At 44.1% G+C, this 22,673-nt stretch overlaps 3 protein-coding genes across 9 annotated transcripts in view; 1 reads left to right on the forward strand and 2 right to left on the reverse strand.

The window, feature by feature from the left end:
- LOC126546116 (ankyrin repeat and SAM domain-containing protein 6-like) overlaps nt 1-4,319 on the reverse strand; it is a 30,483-nt gene extending 26,164 nt beyond the window's left edge. For 2 of the 5 annotated variants that reach the window (XM_050194204.3, XM_055061669.2), the window contains exons 1-3: nt 3,787-4,319; nt 3,485-3,712; nt 2,869-3,078 (exon numbers count right to left, since the gene is read on the reverse strand). In XM_050194204.3, coding sequence (XP_050050161.1) covers nt 2,869-3,078; nt 3,485-3,712; nt 3,787-3,862 — 514 coding nt within the window. In that variant the 5' untranslated portion in view covers nt 3,863-4,319. The remainder of the gene's footprint in view (nt 1-2,868; nt 3,079-3,484; nt 3,713-3,786) is intronic. The other 3 variants (XM_055061670.2, XM_055061668.2, XM_055061671.2) reach the window with 3 other exon arrangements.
- Nucleotides 4,320-4,424: 105 nt separating this feature from the next.
- LOC126546120 (trafficking protein particle complex subunit 2-like protein) lies at nt 4,425-8,962 on the forward strand. Its single transcript, XM_050194214.3, has 4 exons — nt 4,425-4,744; nt 8,357-8,617; nt 8,700-8,779; nt 8,861-8,962. Exons 1-4 carry the CDS (start codon nt 4,712-4,714, stop codon nt 8,901-8,903), a joined length of 417 nt encoding a protein of 138 aa, XP_050050171.1. The 5' UTR covers nt 4,425-4,711; the 3' UTR covers nt 8,904-8,962.
- A 2,724-nt stretch (nt 8,963-11,686) lies between these two features.
- Nucleotides 11,687-22,673, reverse strand: part of LOC126546126 (alpha-scruin-like) — a 31,426-nt gene continuing 20,439 nt past the window's right edge. For 2 of the 3 annotated variants that reach the window (XM_055061673.2, XM_050194222.3), the window contains 4 exons: nt 20,170-20,356; nt 12,391-12,582; nt 12,080-12,297; nt 11,687-12,023 (listed from right to left, as the gene is read on the reverse strand). In XM_055061673.2, the coding sequence (XP_054917648.2) occupies nt 11,806-12,023; nt 12,080-12,297; nt 12,391-12,582; nt 20,170-20,356 (815 nt within the window). In that variant the 3' untranslated portion in view covers nt 11,687-11,805. The remainder of the gene's footprint in view (nt 12,024-12,079; nt 12,298-12,390; nt 12,583-20,169; nt 20,357-22,673) is intronic. The other variant, XM_050194220.3, reaches the window with a different exon arrangement.

Consider the following 22,673-nt stretch of genomic DNA (forward strand, 5'->3'; position numbering starts at 1 on the left):
TGCATAAGAAATTGCCATAGAAGGTATCGCTGCTACTCCTCAATTTGAAGTGCCTGCACCAAAATGGACGAATCGACGCAATTGTAACATGACCTCCCTCTCCCTGCCACTCCTGTGAATGAATCAGTGCTGACATCACATGAGAGGTACTGTAGTCCAAAACAGTGACACCACTTCGACTTTCCATTTTCATTTTCTTGCTTACAGAAGCCCTGTTCTTGCATTTTAAGAAAAGTTTGCACCCTTTCAGGTTTATCTTGTCCCCAAACAATAATCATCATCTATCCTGCATGCCTTTCCTTTCTGTAATGCTGTGTACTCAAGAAGATTGAAAGGAAAAAAAATTTCTCTTCACTTTCTTCAGCAGAATAAAAAAATGGGGGAGAAATGCTCAAAATCTTTGGCACACATTGAAATTTGTTTCAGCCAGTTCCCTTACAAACAGCTCCCTTAGATTAATGCAAGCCATTGAAACGTAATGATGAAAGGAAAGGTAAAAAATTAAATAATTGGATGATGCTTAAGCTTCGCTATTAAGAGTGGAATGCAATAGCATTTATGGATCCCTGACTACTTCTCACGCTTCCCGGCAACTGCAGCGTATGTAACCATAATGCCCACCAGGAAACACTCGCGGCGAACGCTATGCACGAAGGCAGCCTTTCTGGTTGAAATGCGGCCTCTTGCATAAGCCGCGATGCCGCGGAGGCGAGCGCTATCTGGAAGTGTTTCAAAGAAGCAGGCACGCCGCTCCGTGGACTCAGATATTTATGCGCCGGCGTACGCAAATGGCGGACGCCGCCTCCGGTCTATGCATTGTATAAACACTGGAAAAGGGGTTTGTTTGAGTTTTTGTGGCACAGAATTATGTTTTCTCATACATTCAAATTACAATCCGAGAGCTATCATGTCTGTAGGTTGTATGTAAGTCGTAGTTTACGATTTTCCCATGTGTTTTAGCTTGAGAAATTCAATTAGTTCAGTGCACTCCTTGTGCCACATGAACAGCCTGGGATGTGTGGTTCAAAAATATTTTGCCAGAGCGACGTCCGACGCCGACACGGGACGTCAGCGCCGGATTTCCTGTGACACGGGCTCCTTAATGCTATTGTGTTAAAAATGATAATACGGTTTTTCTACATGGTGTGGCTTGCTCACACAGTAGGAAAAGTCAAGAATCTAGATTTGATAATTTTTTTACTGCTAACAGCAATTCTGAGCTAGGAAATGGGCCGACCATCTCTATCTGCTTGCAGGAATTTCGAACGATTCTCATAAAACTAACAATTGTGCGTTGGTGTGGCAAATCGAGCCATTGCTTATGCGACTTCAAGCCGAGCCCTCTAACCATTACCCAACGCCGGCGTTCAACTGTGATCAACCGTTTTAGGGAGGATTCAGCATTTTCGGTTAAACCAAAAGAATAAAGCAATACACTGAATTTATTTCGTCGAATTTAGTTTTAACGAATTAAGGTCTCTGAAAGCAACCTATGAGAGAGCTAAAATGGTGATCAGCATGCAGCTGCTAGCCAACATGCGATCCAATACAAGGAGTCTGGCAAAGTCAAGGTGATGCATTGGCCTGCAATGCAATCTTTACTTCTTTCTTATTTGTGCCCATTTTGCCTGTCACTGTAACAAAAACAAAAGACAAATGAAGGGGAGGGGGGTAGGTAGGTAGGTATGCAGTGGGTTCAGGGGGCCTTGACACAAGCCCTCGCAGTCTTCACACTGCAGCCACTGTGGTGAAGAACTGGGAAAGTTGACTGACGGTAATGTGGGGTCATATCTACTTTATAATTCTTGTGTATTATCCATTGGAGCTCTGTAAATGCACATTGTTACAAACTAAGTATAATTCTATTTGTTCTTGATTATCAAATGCACACTCTTAATCTATGCATAGTCGCCACATGGCGTTGTACCCTTGCTAAAGACTGCTGCTCAAAAATTTTGTTGTGTATAGGATGCAACTACAGTATTTAAGAGCAAGATTTGCACTCATACAGCACATTTAACCATGGACTACATTAATAAACAAGATATTCACTAAAAATAAAGGAAAAAGAAAGAAAACAACTAAGCGTCACATGAAAAAAAAGATTTACCCCAAAAAAGTCGGTGAATGTTCTCCCAGAAAAAATAATAATAAAAAAAGCAGAAGTTTCGAATGGAAACAAAACCAAAAGAGTATGTAGAACTTCAAAATCTGAAACTACTGAATCCCGTTATAAGCTAGAAAAATGGGCTAAACGAGTCTGTCAGTTCAACAGATTACCTAGGCTGCTCAAAACAATGCGAAGTAGGTAGGAAAAAGAAAGGCTCCAGCAAAGTGAGTGCGATGCCACGAGACGAGTAAAAATAAGCTTCACACCGGCTCTTGCTATCAGTGCAGTATGAGACCATGAAAAAAGAAGGCGGTTGCTACTGGACAATAGGATATAAGCAGAGTCATAGCCGGGCTTTACACATAACTGTTGTTTGCAGTACTAGAGTTAAGGGACTCAGAATCTCAGGAATTCAGCAGCTTTTTTATTAAGAGCTGTCCATAACACCAGAATGTGCTGTTCCGACCATTACGAGGCTCTGCATGTGCAATGATTGTGTGTGGCCTATTGGCGCAAGAAATTATTGGTGACAAAACGCCCCATCTGTATTGGACTCCACCTATTTATGCTTGCAGTTTAGCTTTCGTATTCCAGTCCTGGACCAAACTGACAAGCATTTGCTTTAGCACTACGCAAAACATGTATACATCAATCTGGTGACAAGGCCTTTCCATCAATTATCTGCTCACACATCTCATATGTCGGCTTCTGAAGATAAATAAAAACATGAAGGCTTTGTAACTGCAGTGGTCATTTACCAGTTGCTAGAAGCACCTGGTTGACGGAAGTACCCCTCTGAAGAAGGACACCAACGATTGACACATGTCCATTGATAGCAGCAGCAGCTAATGGGGCGAGTCTTGGGCCAGAATGGCCAGCACTGGTTGCAATGTCTGTTCCTGCTTCCAGCAGGAGGCAGACGGTTGAGTGGTGACCACCAGCTGCAGCCAATGTTAGTGCACCAGCCCCTGTTCAGAGAAATATAAGCATGCACAGTGACACACAGCTGCGATGGCTGCTGGCACCCCTGCCTCTTTCAACCCTATCAACTCCACTTTTTTTGTGCTTGTGCAAAAAACAAACAAACAAATCAGGTATTGTATGCCACGGCTTTATGTATCAAAGTGACATGCATCTTGAATTAGGACTTAGCGCACTTCATCCCGTACCCCATGCCAAAATATCAGCAAGTGGTTGTGCTAAATCTGGACAACTATAGTTAATAACATCAGCTTACTTTCTACAGATATACATGCAGTGAATTACGTCTAGAAAGCCGAAATATTCGTAGTAAAGCTGCGATTTCATAGTTACATGACTGACTGGACAGCAAAAGCGAAGCATATAATTTAAAAAAAAAATCCCTATACTAACCTAAGAGGCTGGTGGCATTTACAGTCGCACCGTAATTTAATAGCAGCGTTACTACAGACACCTGACCATGCTGCGCAGCATGCATAAGCGGTGTCCAACCACAGTTGTTCGTGAGGTTAACATCGGCGCCTTGTTCCACAAGGTGTTCGGCCAACTTTTTGTACCCATTCGTAGCAGCAATTTGCAACCCCGTTGTGCCTTCTGCATCCTGAGCGTCAACTGGAATACCTGTAACAGTAAAGAACTTTCTTTTTATGAAGCGAAAAAATCTACACAACTGACACTAGAGAAAAAGCACTGACCATTTGTCAATAAATTACATACTTCCGTTAACTCGTTTTCCAGACAAAGAGACAAAAATGTATTTACTTTCTCCATTGATTTGTCAACTCAGTCACTGTGAAAAATAAGTCATGAAGACGCTTTTCATCCAACCTTGCATCTGCACATTTTATCAATCTAGTTTTGCCTGGTTTTACAAGTCTAGTTTCACGAAAAGGTGGAAGGCGTATTTGCCGCGTTTGTTTGGCTGGGCTTCGATCTGGCTGCGCTTGTGCCAGCTCTGTTCCAAGCACGACCATAATGACGTTCTTTCGGCGCCTATCATCGCTTCCTGCGTCAGCGGTACGCAAAAGAATGGCCTTCGAGAGTAGTTTTTGATACTTCGACGGAGCCGTCATGAGTTGAAGAGCAGTTGCGTGACTTGGGGTGCACACGGGAGTACCATAGTATACACGTTACAACAGATCATGAACGTCTAGTAATGTACAGACCACTGTGGTACAGATCTGCTGCTTTTACTGAGCGCTTTTCGACTTCGTAACATTGCAAACCGCAACAGTTTTGCGTGGTGAGCACATGGGTGGCTTGCATGCTCGCCCGGCTCGGCTATCGGCTAGTCATCTTTCTCTATGGGCTAGTTTCGGAGTGCCCTCATAGTATGGTGCAAAACTAACCGTGGTCCCGACTCATTTTTTTAATGTAGGGAGTGCTTGCATCGTTTGCATGCTGCTGCGTTTCACCGCGCTAACCGTGCTGTCTATTGTGGCGCTGCGGTGAACTCACAGCTGCACCTTTTAGGTCTTTATACCTGTGTTTATACTGACAAGATGCATTACGTTTAACGGGTATAAAGAAGTGTGGGCAGCCCGGTTAAAAGATCCGGCACAGAAGCGCGTCTCAAGCCGAGTTGAAATCGGGCATCCGAAGTGTTTCAAGAAAAGTGCTATGGCTGTTGCTGTGGCTGTGATCGGCAAAGAGGTAAACGCCCACTTCGTTTTTCATTCTTGAGGCACCAACGAGCACTAAGGTCCGGTTGTTAGTCACTTTCTAGTCAATCTGTGTCACGTTTCCTAGCGTCGAGGCGATGCGATGCTCGAGTACCTTCAACAGTGATCAACGCGCCTTTAAATCTTACAAAATATGTGCGTAACAGTACTGCGTCCGATTCCAGCTCGCTCCCACCGTTAAATGCTGAGCTTCGGTTTCGTGTCCCCGATCAACTCTCGTTTTCATGACCGTTCCGCTGTACCTCGTAATCGAGAAAATAAACTTTTCTGAAAGGATGATGCGCACTGTAGAGTGCGCCCCTGCCGGAAATGCCTGGGTGCACGACGCGCAGGTGCCGCACGGCGTCAGCCGTACAGTTCTTTGCCAATTGAAACGTACACTCGCCGGGAATTTCGAGTCTGGTTTGGACCTTCTTAATTCGCGCACCCAATCTGGGAGCTTCAGTAATATTTCGTTCTAACCGTATTATCCCCTACTTGTTTTTAACCTAACCTAACCTAACCTAACCTAACCCAATCCAACACCAACCTTAATCTCCATGATAAAGTTTCACCAGTGCGCTGCATCGTCGTGCACCCAGCCATTTCCGACAGGGGCGCACTCCGTAGTTCGCATAGCGTCATTCTTTCCAAAAAATTAAGACCCTTGCGTATCTCCAGAAGCGCACATTGGCCCATTAGCATGCGAACGCTAGGAAAGAAATCTCAAGCTAAATTGCAATAAATAGTCATTGAGCTGCATATCATATTGACCGCAAATAAATACGGGGACAGCGGAAGAGAACACAAAAACGTCACGGGTGGTCGTGTCGTGACCGCCCGTGTCGTTTTTGTGTTCTCTTCCACGGTCCCCATGTTTATTTGCGGTCAATATGATATGCAGTAAACACCAACTAGGCCAAACGGAAGTTCTTCTGGAGTCATTGGGCTACACGCATGTCAACGAACTTTTAATGCTTTTCATACTTTCTCCTGTAGGCTTCCTCCAGTATTCATTTTTATCTTGCTGTGAGGTCTTATGTGAAGTCTGCTGCCTCCACTTTCCATCCACCTCATATGTTGATCGACATAGCTGTGAGGAGTGCAATTATTTTGTTGTAATATTGTTTCATAACCTGGCATAATAATATGTACATGCCACTGCAAATAAAGTTGAATTGGCTCCCAGCCTTTTGTTCTGTAGGTTGATATCCGTTATAGCAAAACAAAAGGCATATGTAACTATAGCATAAAAGATCCTTTCTGGAATGTTCAAGCTAAAAGTAGTAACACACAGCTGATTTATTCCAGAAGTTCTGACCTCTGGGATGTGTTACTCTAGACAAAACATGTAGCATTAGTAGCATGCCTTCATGTTATGTTATCTCATTTATTAACAGGAATCATATTTACACTAGAGCATCTGATAGCCAGCCATTTAGTTTGCCAAGCAGGCTCTAAAGCTTGGCCATTGTGATGAAACACATTTACATTAGGGTTTGGTGTTGGTTAAAATGTCTAACCTTATTTTTAGACTAATCAACTAACCTGTTCTATTCATTTAATGTGCAATGTATAAAAAAGGACAAATTTTCACATTTTGCATTAGAGAGGAGTTGCAGCCTTGTGGCTTACTGCTAAGACTCCAGTCGTGCAATTTTCATTGTTGCCTTTTTGGAGCTTACTGCGACTGTGCAATGGTAATGTAGGCTTAGATTAGGTGGCATAAGACGCTTGCATTCCGCATGCGTACATAAGCTGCGTGGGTCCCTTGATTGAAAATTCTCTTAATATACATTTTAAGTTTGCTGTGATGGAAGACAGATGTACAAGTGCTGGTACTTTCTTTGTAATTTGCTTTATTTTGATCTGATAATGAAATTCAGTACAAGTTCTGGAGATCAACAGGGTGATGGAAAATGGTTTGTTGCTGTTAATTCTTTTTCTGCTATTTCATTTCATTTATTTCACCTTGATCAGTATTGAACAAGGAACACAGGATTGGAGCACAAACTAACAAGTGGTTTATTTTGGACTGGAATTATGTATTTATTTTATGGCAAAGAGCAATAGAATATGGGAGAAAGTACCTTTGAAATCAAGTGACCGGTAATATGCTCAGGCACAAAATATTTTAACATAATATAAACACAGCATGTGCTCAAATGCGATCTATACCTCTGTTAGCAAATACCTATGCACTCCATTTGTCTGTCTGTGTGTTCTTCATATCTGTACACTACTTAGGGCAAGTAAAAAAAAAAGTTCTGGAGAGAAACCAACGAGGGTGTGTGAATAGTAATTTTTTAGACCTAATTGAATACGAATCGAATAGTGCCAGAAGTGAGTCGAATGGAATATAGAATACTTTTCAAGTATGTTTCAAATAGTTTTAATGAACAGCTGTTTTCACAATTTATGTAAAACACTGATCACATCCTAGAATTTGTAAATGTGCTACGAGTGTTAGCATACACCAACTTGTTTGTATACACAGGACTCTTTGGAGAGTGCAATGATCTCTGTATAGCCGGCAAAGTATGGCTCCCTAAGTGGCGTAGCCTGCTGCTCTACTATTTAATTTGACATGTCTTATGCCTATACTATACTTGTGGAGATGAAATTTGTCGTACTTTCCCACCAATTTTATGTTTGATTACGCACAGTTACCATTCTTAAAAGTGTTAAAAGATATTCACATTTAGGGATATTGACTATTCAACTTGAAGATCATATCAAATAGGACATTATTTGATTCGTTATTTGAAAATTTCAAATATTCACACACCCCTAGAAACCAGTCATGGGAATACCAAAGGAGAAGTAGGTTTATGATTAGTAGACGCTGTTAAAAAGATTGGACACCAGTCATTTTGATTAGACACTTGTGAGGCCTCACAACCGACTATTTTGCACTAAATAAAAGAACATGGTAAACAAGAATGCACGGCAAAGCAGAAACACAAAAAAGAAAACGGGTGAGAGGGATGTAACATCTGATTGCTGCAGGCGTTCAAACTGGAGAGACGACTTTGAGCCAGAGTTGTTAGTGGAAATCTGAGGCGCAGGACAAGAGATGACAATGGGAAAGCAGTCACAGTGGCTGCCTCTGCTATTGTAATAACAGCAGAGCTGAAAAAGCATTATCTATGACTCGGGTATGCCTAGGGTATGCACCAGCTGTATACCTAAGTATCCATTTGAATGACTTTAGTGCAGTATAAGCAGTTGTGTGTGTCCATGTCTTTCTGTTCTGTGTGTTTCATTGTTCTTCAAATAGACAATATCATGTACTACTTGAATGCTAAGACAGCAAATTGACCCAATTTAAGAAATACATAAGGAATTTATGAAATGGAAAGAATATTGTCATCCACCCGACTGTAGCATGAAATTACAAAGGAAACTGATACGGGTTTCTCAGAAAGAGAAGCTACAGTCAGGTGCATGGCAATTTTTTCCTTCTCGTGAACATGTCTCCACCTTGTGGGCTTGCGCAGAACTGTTTTGCCATGAAGAGTTAAATCTGTTATTGGAATTACCCTGCCTTACTTAACTTCCTGGTAAGGCACAGAATTAATTTTGAGTATTTTTCTTTTTCCAGAATTCTCCGCTTTTTGTAAAGACTGTGACACCGTGCAATGAACTCAAATTTCTATATACTATACACACGTCATTGGATGTTGTCGAAGAAAAGATATCTCCTGGAAACAAGAGTTCTGGAGATGTTCGGGAACTGTACTTGGGATTGCTGTACCCCACAGAGGACTATAAAGTTTATGGATATGTGACAAACACTAAAACCAAGTTCATTGTAATTGTGGAAACTTCGCGTACAACTCTTCGTGACAATGAAATCCGGCAGGTAGGTACAGTGGTGCAATGTCATCTTTCATGTTTCATTCATTGAAATTGCACAGCATGCAAACAAAATTAAATTGTTGCAGATGTTTCACAAACTTCATGCTTCGTACTGTGATGTTGTTTGCAATCCCTTCTATGTACCTGGTGACCAGATAGTGTCCAGGTCAGTTGTATCTATTACATTTATTTATTTCATTTTGAGGAGGTTTGTGTTAACAAATTTATTGTATAACCTTCATTGTAGGTCATTTGACAGCACAGTCAATGGAATAATGACTGGAGAGTGACTTATCAAGAGGTTCACCTTTCTGGTAAATGAAACAAGAATAAAGATATGATCCCAAGAGTGTTTTACGAGTGTGAACATCAGAACATAAAGTACTTGCTTGTTTTGGCTGCAAGCAGGCACTAACCCTTTCAGGCGCTGTGTGCACAAGTGTGTACACCAAGATATTGCACCAAGAGCAATAGCATTGATGAAAGTAGTATTTCAAATGTATTACATATAGAAACACTTCTGATGGGAATAGTGCTGTAAGTTTGAATAACATGTGCAGAATGTTTTTAGTAAAGTTATTGAGAAGGTAGAAGTTTCGGTGTTTTTCGCGGTGTCAGTATGTCAGATGTGGTGAGTTCTCTTCTTTCATTGTTCTTCAATTTTTTGTTCCTGGCATTATTTTCAAGTGGCTGGATAGGCACTTTTCAAGCCTGCCAGACATGAAATAGCTCTCAAATTTTATGTTCCTGTAGTCAGTTTTCTCAAGGAATCCGCATTCTGCTAACCTGACAAAACTCGTTAAAGAATTCAAGAAAAGTGGTGAAACTAACTTTTCAACGAAGAATTAATCGGCACCTGAAAGAGTTAAGCAAGTTCTTCAAATATGGTGTCACTCCACTTTATGACGTTGCTTGAATTACAACTAGTAGAGGGCAATACAGTGATAGAGATGTGTACAGCAACTAATTGAAGCATTGGGCATGGTGATAATATAGCATTTCAATTGGTGAAGTGTATGCATTGACACATGTTTATAGTACAAGTCTTGCATTTTAGGTCATTTGACACACAGCCAATGGGCGTGGTGCCAAAAAAACATGCACTCACCAACAATAAAAGAAAAATAAAGAACATGACGTTTCATGCCTCGTACGGGTCCCTTGATCATAATGAAAATATGAGCATGGGCGCGCGACTATTTATGGCTGAGGTGGCGCAGCATGCAGGTGTATATCTTGGGAAGGTTACCCTGCATCCTGTTTATCGTGCATCTAGTTGATTGAATGTAGTAAGATTCTAAAAGCAAACGGGCAGACAGGTGTTTCTCGGTTGCGATGATTGCTGCCGAGTCCCAGTCAATGCTGTGTCCGGTTAGTTCACGATGGTCCGCCAGTGGGTTCACGGTTGTGTGGCCCTTGGCGACGTCATTTATGTGTTGTTTCAAGCACCATTTAAAAGTTCCGCTCTGGCAGATGTGATGTACAACACGTCACACTCCTTGCATGGTATCTTGTAGATAACTCCTGGGTAGTCCATGTGCTTCAAAGGGTCTTTTGCATGAACCAGCTGTTGGTTAAGTTTTCGAAAGGCATGTGGGCAATTTGCACACCGTAGCCCTTGAAGGGCCTCTCACCAGGCTCCTTAGCAAATTTCGGTGATACGCTGGAAGTTGTTACGTGTCCTCTAGGGAGCATTCTGCCGCAAAACGTTTTCAAATCGGCTCATTAATAGCCAAGATAGAAATATTGCAGTACTACAAACCCACGATTTCAGCAGGTGGGCTCCACTGCCAAGCGAGACACACTCTCTACTCCGCCCCGTCTAGCCTCTGCAAGCGAAATTGCTTCCTTGTGTTCTCCCATACTGGACCTTGAGGATCATGTGACGCATACGTCATGAGCCCCGCCTTCGTTCTTTTTTTTTTTTCCCTGCACTGCGCACTTCTGCTGTCGGCATTGCGCACAAGCTGTTGTGATCGCAGCAGCAGAATTTTGTGTCCTGTGCAGGACACATGACTAGCGGTATAATTCAGTGCTACACAAATACTGAGGCAGAACAAGCAGATCGCAGGTCATGATCACCTGCTAGAACACGGTAGAAAATGGCATAGTTTCGGTACCTGCGCACATGATCGCATGATCGTGGGAACAAGCAGATTTGGCGGAAGTACATCTCTCTTGCTTCGGTGTGAAGTAAAACAAAAAACACGCACACATTCCGTTTGTGTGTTTTAAACTTCAGTTCGTCAATTCAAACGACAGATCACAGAATTAACAGATGTTGCCTTGAATAATTCTCGAAGTCTCGTGTCACCACGAGCGACGTCGCACTGCGGACAAGAGTACGTAGGTGCATGCACACAGTACGTCACCGTCCGGCTTGGAGCGCAGTCGCCGTGACGGAAAGGGAAAAGGCATCCCAATTAAAATTTCAGATCTTTCTGCGGCATGTAGCGATGTAATTCTTTGCCAACACGATCGTTAACGTGCATTGTATGCTCTGTGCTTGTCAGCTCAAAGTGGAGAGACCTGGTGAGGGGCCCTTCAAAAATTCTTGCAAGGGCTTCGCTTGTTCCCACTGTGTAAGGTACCGCTGCACACTTCACTGTTTCTTTTTCAGTTTCATGGTGGAAACAAGCGAAGCCCTTGCAAGAATTTTTAAGTGCCATGGTGTGCAAGTCACCCACAATGTGGAGTCCAGCATTGGCTGGACTCCGCAGCCATCATCGAAACTGAGAAACACTTATCTGCCCGTTTGCTTTTAATATCTTACTACATTCAATCAACTAGACGCATGATAAACAGGATGCAGGGTAATCTTCCAGAGATATGCACCTGCACGCTGTGCCACCTCAGCCATAAATAGTTGCATGCCCATGCTTACATCTTCATTGTGATCAAGGGACCCATACGGGGCCCGAATCATAATGTTTTTATTTTTTTGGCACCAGTATATTTCCTGGGCAGACGAGTTTTCGTCGGACACCTGACTACAGACAGTGGGATAATGACTGGAGAGTGGTTTATCAAGAGGCTCACCATTGTGGTGGTAAATGAAGAGAGAACAAAAACGTGCTGCCCACAGGTTTGTTTTTATGAGACTGAACTCTGAACACTCAACATTCTAAGGTTGCCATCTGAATGCAAAATGTTTTGCAAGAAAGGTTTTTTTTTTTTGGCTACAAGCAGGCATTATGTAAGCCTTTCAAATATGGCGTTGCTCCACTTGATGCTCGAAATTGGATGCTGACTAGCAGAAGGCAACACAGTGACAGCAGTGTGTCCAGCAACTGCTTGAGGCATTGGGTTCGGTGATAATATAGCATTTCGGTCAGTAACAATCAACGTGTTCTTGGAGAGTACACCCCATTCTTGGCTGTTGATGCCGCCCATGATGAATATGCATGAACCTGTAAAGCAAATGGGCACTTTTCAGTCTATGGATACTATAGTGGCAATTTCTTACCTATGGTTGCAGTAGAAGCACCATGCCTGGCCACTGCAAGCTTGCAGGTTTTTTTCCATTCTGAGTGCTTGGAGCCGACATCAATAGAGTTCATGCTTACGGGGTGCTCCTCTTCAACATCAGCTGTTCTGCAGCCTCCACAGAGCCAGATTTTGCCATTGATGAGAGTTGCAGATGAAAAGGCTCGAGGTAGCCTGAGTGGTATACCTTGAGCCCAGCTGTTAGAAATAAAGCGGACCCTTTATGCATGGACAAAAAATATGAGACTAGAGCATAGAAAGGCGTGAAATACAAAAAAAAAAAAAAATTGCCTGTCATGCTGTAGTGAGTACAGAAGAACTTCAGATACAGCAGGGCTATTGGGCCTCTCAGACATTCCTCCTAAAAGCCATATGCGTCCCTCCTTGACCACTGCAGCCATGCCCATTCTCGGCTCTGGCATTGAGTTTAGCTGCTTCCATTCATTCTTCTTCAAGTCATACTCTTCAACGGAAGAAAGTAGTCTGTGAATAAAAAAAATATTTTTAAGCTGATATAAAACAATATCTATGTCAATGACCTTTCCCAGAGCTCTGTAATTACCCTTGGTTTGTGTCAACCATGCCCTCTAATATCGATGTTATTGTCTTATTTCCCTCCATTTGATCCTGTGCAGCAAGCGAATAAATAGTTTTCTTGGTATTTATTTTGTAAACCTAATAATATGGTCAATTCTTCCGTGCATTAAATGCCCAGCCCAAGTTTTAAACCAACAAATGCAGGCAACTGGTGCATGTATGGTTCAGTTGTGCGAAGGCCTGTTGCAAGCACACAGAACATGTTTGCTGTGTTTATATGATGCAACATCATGTTTGTTTCACACTGCACTGGCCCGTGCTGTAATCGGGGCTCAGTGCAATAGAAAAAGCTGGAATATGAAACATCAAAATGTTTGATAGAGTGGAAGTGTTTAGGAATTGAGCACTATGCTTTCCCCTTTTTAAATGAAAATTTTTACTGGCCGAATCTTCACAGTGATGGCAAGAAGTCTGGCTTTTTTTCTCTTCAGAATATCGTCAACATATAGTTACTGAATCTATGAGTGGTGCTGTTATTTTCTTACCATTGTGGTAAAGTGCAAAAAACAGCCATGTGGATATTTCAAAGCATGTTAAAAATTCCAGGTGGCAAGGTGAGTCCTTGTAAGTTTTGAGTCACCTGTAGCAGATAGCTCGGTATCACCTCTTGGTGGACTACCTTAAGAGGTGGTCATCACTTGCATGACAAATTGCAATTTTCAGGTTTCCAAGTACATTTTGCATAAACCCTGATACTAGCACTAGTTTCAAGGTATCTGCCTCCAAAATGTACTGCAAACTATGTTGGTATCCCAGTTAATGGTTTTCCGAAGCTTTCCTTCATGCACTGTGAATAGAACTGGAATGCCAGCGGGTTTTGCGGTACGTTTTGAGAACAGTTACTGACACTGGTGCCAGCCTCAGCCTTTCTGTTAAATGACTGTGACTTAGTTATTACTTGGCCTAAATTGCAGTTGAGCTGCAGCATGTGCTCTTAGTGATTGATTATAAGTTAAAAAAAATTGTTAAATGAGCATTGTGATTTGTCATGCATCACTCACCTATGTATTGAGTTATTCCTAAGAACTGAAACCCAGCTATACAAACTCCTCCCAACATGTACTGTAAGTACATAAATTCCCACAGGCTTCTTGCACTATTGAGATAAATTTCCGCATGATTTCGCAGTTCTTGGATGAAATTAATGTAGTTAAATTTGGATATTTTTTCTTAGTCTTGTCTTCAAAGAGCATATGAATGTTTTCTTGAAAAATAGTGCACTACTGGGGTGCCATAACGTAAAGCTATTCCAAACTTTTCTATTCCTATTCTGCAATCTGCCCTACGCGATTGGTCAAAAGCTTTTTTGGACCACCCCCACTTTGCCTTTCTGTCATGCGACGTCACGAAAACCGCGATAGCTCCCCATCTGATATGACGTGTACACACTGATTATGCATGATTTGACTGCGCAAGAGAAAAATAGTTATTTCCGATACCACGCTTTTTCACCATTAGCCCTCAGCTATTGGTCAAGAGTTTTCGGGCTGCACCCACTTCACCTGCCTGTCGCGCGACGTCACAAAACCACGAAAACTCACCGCGTTAAAGTGACGCGTACGTGTTAAAGATGCATTAATATGCCGAACAAAACTGAATTTTCGTCTGAATAGCCGCAAGCTGCCCCATTCCAAAGGAATAACAGATTGCTGCCGCCGATCACTCGGGCACTGGCTACTCGCACCTGCCGGAGAGCATGAGTTTATTTGCGTGTAATAAAGCTTTTTGCGTGGCCATGTAACGTGTTCGAGCCTTTTCGGCATGTTTACGACCTCGTGCTACCAACTCCCCTTTGCTGAGGGTCGGTTTTAGTGTCATTCTTAAGCTCCCGTTGCATGCCGCCGTGATTTTCGACCAGCCACTGCAAGCTAAGTAAGGGAAAGCGGACCAATCGCAGATGCTGGCACCAGCCGGCTATCGATTCTCAGTGCACTGGCTCGGCCCCATCGAATCCCTCTCCACTTGAGCATGCTCCTCACCTCTTGTCAGCCAATTAGGTAAGACAAGCCACTCAGTGTAGGCAATGTTATTCGATTTTCAAGCAAAGAAAAGTGACCTCCTATGATCGAGGAGAGCGTTTGATTGGTCAGTTCAGACAGCCCTGCGGTTCACCACCCAACGCTTGCATCGGTGATTACGCTAATTTGATGTCAGGAGATTGGAAGAAAAACATATTGGAAGAGTTTTACGTTATAGGGCCCCTGGAACATTTCCCATGTAAAATCATGAAACCAAAGTGAGGCTGTAGACTTGGGGTCACCTCAAGAATTCTAAAAATAAAGAAAAATTACAGCAGAATTCATCTCATAATGACTCTCGGTGGTAATGCAATTAGCATTCGAGGAATGTAGTGATGCACCGTATTTCTAAAGTCAAGTTTATTTACCATTGGTACTGGTCATTCTGAGAATTCTGTTGCTTCGGCTTTATGTGTCATACTTTGGTATGATCTTGGTTTGCTGTAGCACTTGCTTGCCAAGGTCATTCACGAGCAAGGTGGCATAACGACAACGAGAGGACGATTCCTAAATGAGGACAATGGTACGACAACATGAGGATGATGGGATGACGACAATAGCGTGATGACGATGTGGCAACCTCCGAATGACGACGATGGCAGGATCACGACAGCATGATGACAACGGTACGACAATAGATGCATGATAGAGACTGTCTGACAACGATGACATGGCACTGTGGCATAATCGTGATTGAATTATGACAGCATGATTACGATGAAACGAAGAACAAGTGACGTGGTTGGATTGACGAAGGTGGCATATGACAGTGTTATGGAGTTACTGAAATGATGACAATGGTAAAACAACAGCGTTAAGATGATGGCATGGCAAGAGTTGGATGTTTAAGTTAGAATGACGGCGATGGAATGACCACGATGGCAACACAACGACGGTATGACGGCGTAATGACGTCGTGAAAGAAGCCCGCGAATACACGCAAAACTGCCGCGCGACTCAAGGCACTTTGCGTGTATTCGCGGGCTTTTTTCAGGCTTGGACAATAACTTATGTAGCTCATATTGAGCAACAGAAATCTGTATCGGGAATGTTAACAGCTTTCGTTCAGCCGTGGAGCGTTACCAGAAAACTCAGCCCAGCTGTGCGTTGCCTAGCAACTACCTGCGAGAGCACCGAGCCACGTAACCTCCTCGCACCCCACGCGCATAGGGCGGAGTCGTGACGTCACAGGCGAGTCAAAGCTCGCAACAGCCGGCGCGGCGACGCACCTCTCGCCTCCGTGCGTACGTGCTGCTGCCATGGGAAGACGGAAGAAAGTCCGGACGCCCGAACAAGCGGCTTACCAGGAAGAGCGCCGTACGGCCAAGCGAGAAGCGATGTGTCGCCGCCGAGCTGATCCGGAACACCGCGCCGAAGCTGCGGCTGAGAAGAGGCGACGCCGAGTGGAGGAGACGCCGAGTGGAGGATACCGAGTTTCAGTCCAGGGAACGCGAGAGTCGACGCCTGAACGCTCCACGTCGCCGAGAAAGCGATCCCGGCCTGCGACTGCTCGAAAACTTCTAGCGTCAAGCCCGCCGAGACACAGGGCATGCGAAAGGCCAATTCCAGCGCGAATTTCTGGGCATCGAGTTTGGGCACAGCTGTCGCGTCTGTGACCGACAAGGAAGCTCGGCGCGCGGCTCAGCGTGACTACGATCTACGAAGGAGAGCCGATCCTGCCGATCGCGCCAAGGCCGCCGCCGAGCCAAGGATCCATAGTTTCGGGCCAGAGACAACGAACGCTGCCGACTGACTTCTCGACGCCGCCGGGAACCGGTTCTGGGCCTGCGCGTCACCGACAACTTCCAATGCCAAGACCGCAAATCCATGGGAGGTGCGAACGGCCGCTTCCAGCCTCGGCATAGAGTTCGGGCACAGCTGCCGCGTCTCTGACCGGCTCTGTTCGATGTGAATCTCTCCACGGTGAGCTCGGTGCGGAACTTTGAACAGAAGAGCTCTACCTTGCAGGTGCTTCGCGAAGCCTTCCTGAACGCCACCGACCACGACGACGGTCGGACGTCGAGGACCGGATCGACGATGATGACGAGTGGTACTAAAGAACTGTACATATTAAATTGTGATGCGTGTACTGTGGCTTGTGTGCGTGTGACTTGCTGGGGCTTACCGGCCTGACCGTGCATGACCTCGCAAGAACTTGGCGAAACTTAGCAAATCTAGGCGACACTTAGTATGAGCATAGTTAAGCCATGCATAACATCGTAACACGTAGCAAAACCTAGCAACGCTTGGTATGAGCCTAGCCAAGCCATGCATAACATCGCAAAACTTAGTGTGAACCTACCCAAGCCATGATAACCTCAGAACGTAGCGTAAGAAGCCAACAAACAAAGACACCAAAGAGAACACAGGGGAAATTACTTGTGCTTACTAATTGAATTAAAGAAGTGATAAATAAATGGAAAAAGAAGTGGATGAAAAAACAAATTGCCGCAGGTGGGGAACGATCCCACGTCTTCGCATTACGCATGCAATACTCTACAAATTGAGCTACCGCCAACGCCGTTCTCCCACCCACTTTCTGGGGTATTTATGTGTTACTACTAGAACAAATCCTGGGAGTGCTAGCCAGCGCCACCACTCGCAAACCTTGGCGGCGGATATGGAACATCCTTTCTGCCGCAGGCGTCAGGAGTACGCTATCTTTTTGGGTGAAGGCAACTGGTCAATAAACCTACACGTGGTACCTGACGGCATCAATGTTGCCGGAGTCGAGACCCTCGTAGTATGATGAACGAGAAGAAAGGGTGTTAACCGAGGGGCCCGATATTCATTAATCATAGCATAAGAAGCCAACAAACAGACACCAAGGAGAACACAGGGGAAATTACTTGTACTTACTAATTGAATTCAACCTAGCAACACTGAGCAAAAGCCAGAACTAGGTCTGCTGTAACCCAGCCTTGCACCACTAGTGCAAACTGCCCACATTCTTTTTCATGTTGCTCTACAATTGTCTCATTGATACTTCACATCTAAATATAATATTTGGAAAGTTGATCAAGACTAATTATGTAATTAGGCAGAATGCAAAAAAATAAGGATATCTCCAAGCAACTGCAAACAACATTACCGTGGTTCTGTCCTACTACGTGGCCTTTGCATATTTTTTATCTTGGTGCATGCTAGTTGGGACACCCTGTATGAAGTATGACCACCATATTAATTTTTTTTGCATGACAAACTGCGTAAAATTTTTTGGAGCATTGAGCAAATGCCAGTTGATATTACTACTTTCTCAGAAGATTCTGCTGTATAATGCACATTTTGCTTCAAACGCGTTATTGTCGCTTAATTTAGGGTAATGGAACCAAACAATCAATGAATGATGATTCTTTTGCAAGAAACGTACTACTACTACTACTACTAGTAGTAGTAGTAGTAGTAGTAGTAGTAGTAGTAGTAGTAGTAGTAGTAGTAGTAGTAGTAGTAGTAGTAGTAGTAGTAGTAGTAGTAATAATAATATTAATAATAATAGTAATAATAATCTCTTCGTTAGATTGCATGTCTGCCTTACAGTTTAAACGTCTCAATCATTCGTAAAATTTAAGAGTTAACCTTTTATATGAACACCAAGTAGTGCTATCCTTGACATCCTAAATGGTGAAAATAGCGCTTATATGCATATTTTATCTAATTTAATACACAATTCTCCTCACTCTACTCGGCACTCCGAACAATGGTATGTCCCTTGGGCGCGTCCGAATTACATATTTCAAGTGTAAACCTATTATTTGCTGAAAACACACAATAAGTTCGGACTTACTAATGAAAGGCTACGTACAGTATGTATAGTGACTCGATAATAAACTTGCTGTATTTGACTGCCCATTCGAATATGAATCCAGAAAAGAGCGGATCCCTCTAGCCCTGAGAAAGAAGATCATGGTGGCCAGCATCCCGAGAAACATGCATCCGGAACACAACAGAGAAAGGAGGCAAGCAAGAGTGCAATCTCTATGTAAGGCCTACGAAGGACCAAGAAATGGAGAAGTCGCTACACCGACGTGGCAAAGCACAAGAACAGAGCGGCCCACGCTGTCAGCGTAATCAGCGGCCAGGGAGAAGAGGTAGCAGCGACCTCGGCGAAAACTCCAGAAATCGACTCCGCGTAAGAAACGGCGATAGCTCTGGCGGCCACGACGGGCAAGCGTGAAGATCACATCACAGTCATCACGGACCCGCAAACGGCGTACAGAAATTACCAAAAGGGCCGCATTTCTAAACAAGCCCTGACCATCCTCGAGAAACGACAATTTTCAACTAATGTGCATTGTCCGGGCCCCGCGACATGAGTTCCTGGCGGGTAATCTAGCGGCTCACGCCGCTGCCCGAGATCACATTCTCCGGACTATTCCACTGGGTGCACGAGTCCCGGTATACCTACACGATGACATCCCGAAAACATACAGCCACATCCTGAGCCGTTACAGACTGGGTAGGAGGACTTACCTACCCCGGCATCCCAAGCTGACTAGAGAAGCGGCGGTGATCTTCCGCAAACTATAGACCGGCACATTCCCGCACAGCACCCTGCTACACGCACGCCATGTATCCTGCGAGCTACACATACAAGTGCGCCATCTGCTCTGCGCCCGATACCTTCTACTACATGGTAGGGGAGTGTGGGCGCAACCAATCGATACCACACATAACCGGAAACACCGTCGAACCATGGGAGGCCCAGCTGACAAGCCCGAGCCATGAAGACCAGCATTGTCTGGTGGGCAAGGCCAAGCTATCGGCTAAGGCCCACGGCATGCTGGACTAGGGACGCCGCCCACCTCGGACGACTCCACCGTCAGCTCATTTTTGCAAATAAAGTTTTATTCCTGCTCCTGTCCTGCTGTTTGGTATATTTTTTATAATGTGCATGTTGCAAAATACACATGTCGCCTTTAAGCTGTCATTAGACCTCAGGATTGTGGGGCTAGTCAAGCTGCTGTAAATGCAGTTTTTATCCCTATCTCTACCACCTATGTACAGCTGTACGCGCAAATGTGGTAAATAAATTTATCCTTAACTTTATCCTAAGCGATGTCTGCGAGTATGTGAAGTAAAAAAAAAAAGAAGAAAAAGGGTATTGTGTTTGTGGCATAGCGCTGAAGAGTGGGTCGCACAGCTGCTGTGCCTGACCAAGCACGTTGCGGCAATCTAGCCAGCAGTCGACTCCTCATTCACTCCTGCATTTTGAGTGAGTACGCGGGATATGACATGTGCAATCTCAGAGCGCTCGCGGAAGACGTTCTCGGCGCGAATGACGATTTTCCAATGTGTGGTCTTGCTGTCAACGACACTGCGATATTGCTCGTTTCTGCCGGTTGTTGTGCAGGTACACAAATACTAAGAAAAAAAATGAATATATTAACATGTTTGCGATTAGAATCGGTCGCTTTCCTATCCTTCCACAGCTAAGCAAGACTCTTCCCGTTATTACCTTCCATGATGTCCTCTTCCACCAAAAACAATGACACTGTCTTCTGTGGCAATCGATGCATGGCACGCCCTTTCATCCCACATGTCCGGTAATCTTTCCCAATTGCCAGTTTCAGTGCTCATGACGAACGTCGTTTTTGTTGCGACCATTTCGCCACTTTTCCTGTTGAATGTTGAGTAGCCACCTGCTGGAAGAATGGTTTCCGTTAAGGCAGCTTGCCAAGCTAAGAAGAACTTCACATTGGCCTAGTTGGTGTTTACTGCATATCATATTGACCGCAAATAAAGACGGGGACAGAGGGAGAGAACACATAACTCTAAGTACCGCCCGTGCTGTTTATGCGTTCTCTCCCTCTGTCCCCGTCTTTATTTGCGGTCAATATGATATGCCAAGCTAATACCGAGTCAAGAATAAGCCAAAAGCCGCTGAGAAGGGTATCTTGGCAAAGGACTGGCAAAAAAGTTTTTGCATGTACATAGTAAACAGCAATACTTAACAGCAGGCACGTACCCAGGATATTTTTCGGGGAGGGCCCAACCCAAGGTAACTTTTCTATGCAAATGAGGCGGGGTACCTTTACTAGTAGAAATGTGAATAACGCCCACCATTCGCCATAAAAACGTGTAAACCCAGAAAAGAAAAATGAAATAAGGTGTATTTTACACGTACTCCTGTGCGAAACCCCTCTCCTTTACTTGGCAAACAAAGAACCACGTCAAATGGACTCGCGCAGGAAAGAAGCGCAGAAAGAACACTGCCAAGAAGAAGTAAACAAGCAAAAGTGTAAAATAAAGATTACTTTAGTAGAATAGAACTTAAAAAAACAGCAGTTGGCAAGAAAGGCACACGGAATGCGCGGAGTTAGGTTACTCCGCCAGCCAATCACCGAAGCAAACAAAATCGTCGTCATGCGGCCTTTTCAAAATGGCGTCGTACTTGATACCTCCAGAGCGTCTGCTTTTCTTGAAGGGTCTTTTCATCGGTAGAAGCAATCAGGTGTGCAACCGACATGGACAAAATGTATGGAGTCTTCAAAAGTCTGCGGTGCAGTTCATTTCAGGACTGCACCAGTTTTACTCATGAAACATCACTACCAACTGAAGTGAAACTTCACAAATAGTTGTAGCGAAGCAAGCATGTTATTTCAGTTCAATAAAGAATTAGTCATTCGCCATTCCACTATAATAGGCGAGGGAAAATTACGCGCTAATAATTTTATTTTTGTAGTTACCGCCTTATTTGGGTAACAGAAAAAGTTTGAAGTACCAATTATTTGCAGCCTCGCGGCGGAACAGTGGAAGGCGGTTATGAGGGCGTGGGCGGGGCTTCATTGCAGACTTAAGTTGTATCTGGCTATAGTAGAGTTTTTTGAATTAGCTCTGGAAGAATTATACAGAAATATATATTTGCGGAGCAATCACAGTTCTTTTGGATCCCTCGTTTACTGCTCTAACACGTGCCACAACCGACTAGTATTGTTATTTGGGAAGTTACGTAACGATGCGTGGCCGCTAGTCGCGTAAAACCGCGTATGGCGCACGAAGCTGAGATTCTAGACGTACTGCGCCCACCGCGGAAGGTTAGAAAACACCCCTATTAGCACAGTAGGGAAGTGGCTACGTCAGGTGGCTCTAACGATAACTGTAGAAAGCGCCATTCAGAACACACGGAATTGTCCTCCACTTCCGGCGGCGTTTTCTCTGTTTCCTTTTTAAATAAAGAGATGTTGATCAACAAATATTTTCATAAACAATGGCTAAATTTGTTAATTTTCGCTTTTCCTTCCAGTTTGGCTGTTGTCTCGGCCCTCTCCCTTAGTAGATTGCTTAATTTCTCAACTCCTTTAGACTCTTGTTTCCAGTTGCCAATTTTGCACGAAAAGTTCAGTAAAGTGGAAAGTTGGGCTAGTTGGTGAATGATCATCATACCTTGCTGGTGAAGCAGCGCACTGACACGGACACAGTCAAGACACACAACAAAAGACGACACTCGCTGCGAGTGTCGTCTTTTCTTGCGTGTCTTGACTGTGTCCGTGTCAGTGCGCTGCTTCACCAGCAAGGTATGATGAGCACGAAAAGTGCTGTACAATTAGGGAAAAACCAGACGAGTTAACGGGTGACAGTCATATTGCCTATGAGTTTAAGGGTTATTGCAGGGTTTGATGATGGACGCTGTCTCGCATTATTTTATTTTCCGCCTTATCTAACCCATATCACGGGTATATGGTTCCGAGAATCTGTGAACGTCGAGGCGATCCGTCACTCGAGAAAATAATGAAACAAAAACAATAGTCAATCGCACTTGGCATTTTCTCTGGCTGCAACTCGTTCCACGTGCACACAGACCAGCTGACCACGAATTGAATCCCTTTCCTGGTCCCTGGATCAGTCTAGACGATGAAGGTTGAACTAACGAAGCAACAACGATGCGCGTGACCGTTCAATAGACGGTGACAACTTAATGCATATCGAGTTAATCGTGCGGGCACCGAATTGATGAGGAAA

This window comes from Dermacentor andersoni, chromosome 1 (genome assembly GCF_023375885.2).
Source record: "Dermacentor andersoni chromosome 1, qqDerAnde1_hic_scaffold, whole genome shotgun sequence".
NCBI lineage: Eukaryota > Metazoa > Arthropoda > Arachnida > Ixodida > Ixodidae > Dermacentor > Dermacentor andersoni.

Coding starts and splice junctions, on each gene's coding strand:
- LOC126546120 (XM_050194214.3), top strand. CDS start 4,712: ATGGCTGTTGCTGTGGCTGTGATCGGCAAAGAG. Junction 8,618..8,699: donor GTGACAATGAAATCCGGCAG/GTAGGTACAGTG, acceptor AAATTGTTGCAG/ATGTTTCACAAACTTCATGC. Junction 8,780..8,860: donor GGTGACCAGATAGTGTCCAG/GTCAGTTGTATC, acceptor CCTTCATTGTAG/GTCATTTGACAGCACAGTCA.